The sequence below is a fragment of the Carlito syrichta genome, unplaced genomic scaffold (genome assembly GCF_000164805.1).
Source record: "Carlito syrichta isolate Samal-C Ts95f unplaced genomic scaffold, Tarsius_syrichta-2.0.1 Scaffold309333, whole genome shotgun sequence".
Taxonomy (NCBI): domain Eukaryota; kingdom Metazoa; phylum Chordata; class Mammalia; order Primates; family Tarsiidae; genus Carlito; species Carlito syrichta.
The window spans coordinates 416,824-418,462 of NW_007253429.1; the positions used below are offsets into that span (position 1 = coordinate 416,824).

General features: G+C 48.6%; 1 protein-coding gene across 1 annotated transcript in view; it reads left to right on the forward strand.

The window, feature by feature from the left end:
• TMC2 (transmembrane channel like 2) overlaps window positions 1-1,079 on the forward strand; it is a 134,996-nt gene extending 133,917 nt beyond the window's left edge. Inside the window, exon 20 of the mRNA XM_021717146.1 lies at window positions 862-1,079. Within this exon, the coding sequence (XP_021572821.1) occupies window positions 862-1,079 (218 nt within the window). The remainder of the gene's footprint in view (window positions 1-861) is intronic.
• The last annotated feature ends 560 nt before the right edge of the window (window positions 1,080-1,639 follow it).

Sequence of the window (1,639 nt, forward strand, 5' to 3'; positions counted from 1 at the left end):
AAAAAAAAAAAAAAAAAAATCAAGCAGTGTCAGTGTAGGTTAATTTTGTCCTTAGATGTAAGAATTGAATAAGATGCACAAGAAATGACTGATAACTTAGGAATTCAAATTTCTTAGTAACTGCACTTTTTATTATTGTGTATTATTATTTTTAAGTATGATCTAGGATGATACTTGTTGCTATAACAAACAGGCCCAAAATGGTTAATGGCTCGAGCACAATAAAAGTTCACTTGTCACGCAACACCAAGTCCAAACTGGGTATTTTCACGATGGCCACAAATATTGATGCGGGGACCCTGGTTCCTTCTACTCAGTTGCTCCGCCTCCATCAAGCTTGTGCAAGGGGAAAGAGCCCCAGTGAGTACTTGGGAGTGGTGCCCCAAAGCCTGACAAGGGACACAAAGTCGAGTTCTGTGACCCAACAGAGGAACCGGGTTTGGTAAAGAACAGTCAGTCATTGTCCCTAACTTAGAGATAGGGAAGGAGAAAAAACAAGTCAGTGAAGAAACTGGAAAGTGATCTGATCCCAGTTTGAACGGTCCCTTCCCTCCCATTATCATAGTTGACCCTCGTAGTCACCCTGCGAGGCTACTATTATTATTGTCCCCATTTTATGCTCTAAAAATCCAGGATCAGAGAGTCTAACCCAAGGCCAGAGTTCTCCAGCCAGCAGACCATGCGCCTCTGACAGATCTGTTTATGCAAATCCAGGCCAAGTTGCCCCCAGACCACTGAAGTCGATTTGACAGTTATCACCAAATAGGTATTTTTGCATCCACTGCAGGGCCCTCCAGAGAACTCCAGTTCAACCTGCACACAGTCTCCCACACCCTCATTCCTGTCTTGTTTGTTTTCCAGAGACCACTCCTCACTCTGCCAGCCAAAGCCAGGCCCTGGACAAGAAGGCGCAGGGCTCAGGGACCTCTAGTTCTGCCAGTGGGACTGCGCTGCCTGCCTCCCAGCACCTCCCGGTGTCTCGGTCCCCTGGAGTCAGACCAGGTTCTGACCTCCCGCGATCCCAGCCTCATTCTTCCAGGTCAGCCTCTGGCAAGAGTGCTCAGAGACCTCCCCACTGACGGCTGGGGTTCACAGGAGTCTGGGTCCTGGGACTGATCTTCAGAGCCCAAGAGAGGCGTTCTCTCTTCTTCTTTCCTCTCCTCACATGGGAACTTTGATTACTCAGCTTCAGACCCTTGTCAGCTACTGAGGAGGAAAACAGTGGCTTCACCTGTTCTTGAGGGAGCTGGAGCCTTCCCTCCACTATCTGCCTTCCCAATATCTTGGTTCAGATAGCTCTAGACGTCACATTCACATGGCATTCCCTTGGCTCTAGACTTTGGGAGGAGGGGCCAGGGCCATGACCGCCTAGTAGACTTTTCCCATAAGGCAAATATGGGGACACAGGTTTCTGCCAGCTCCACTCAGTGGGAGGAGGACACAGAGCGACCTACATTTCTGACCATCGCCTCTATCCAAAGGAGGTGAGGTGGTTTGAATAAAAAGCTTAAGAAGCAAGCGAAAATAAAGGTAAATGAACCAGTCCAGACATGGTGAGTAGGAAGACTGATGATACCCCAGTGCCCTCCTGAGGGAAGCTAATGCCGGTAAGGACAAAAAATGGGTGGGAGTCTCCTAG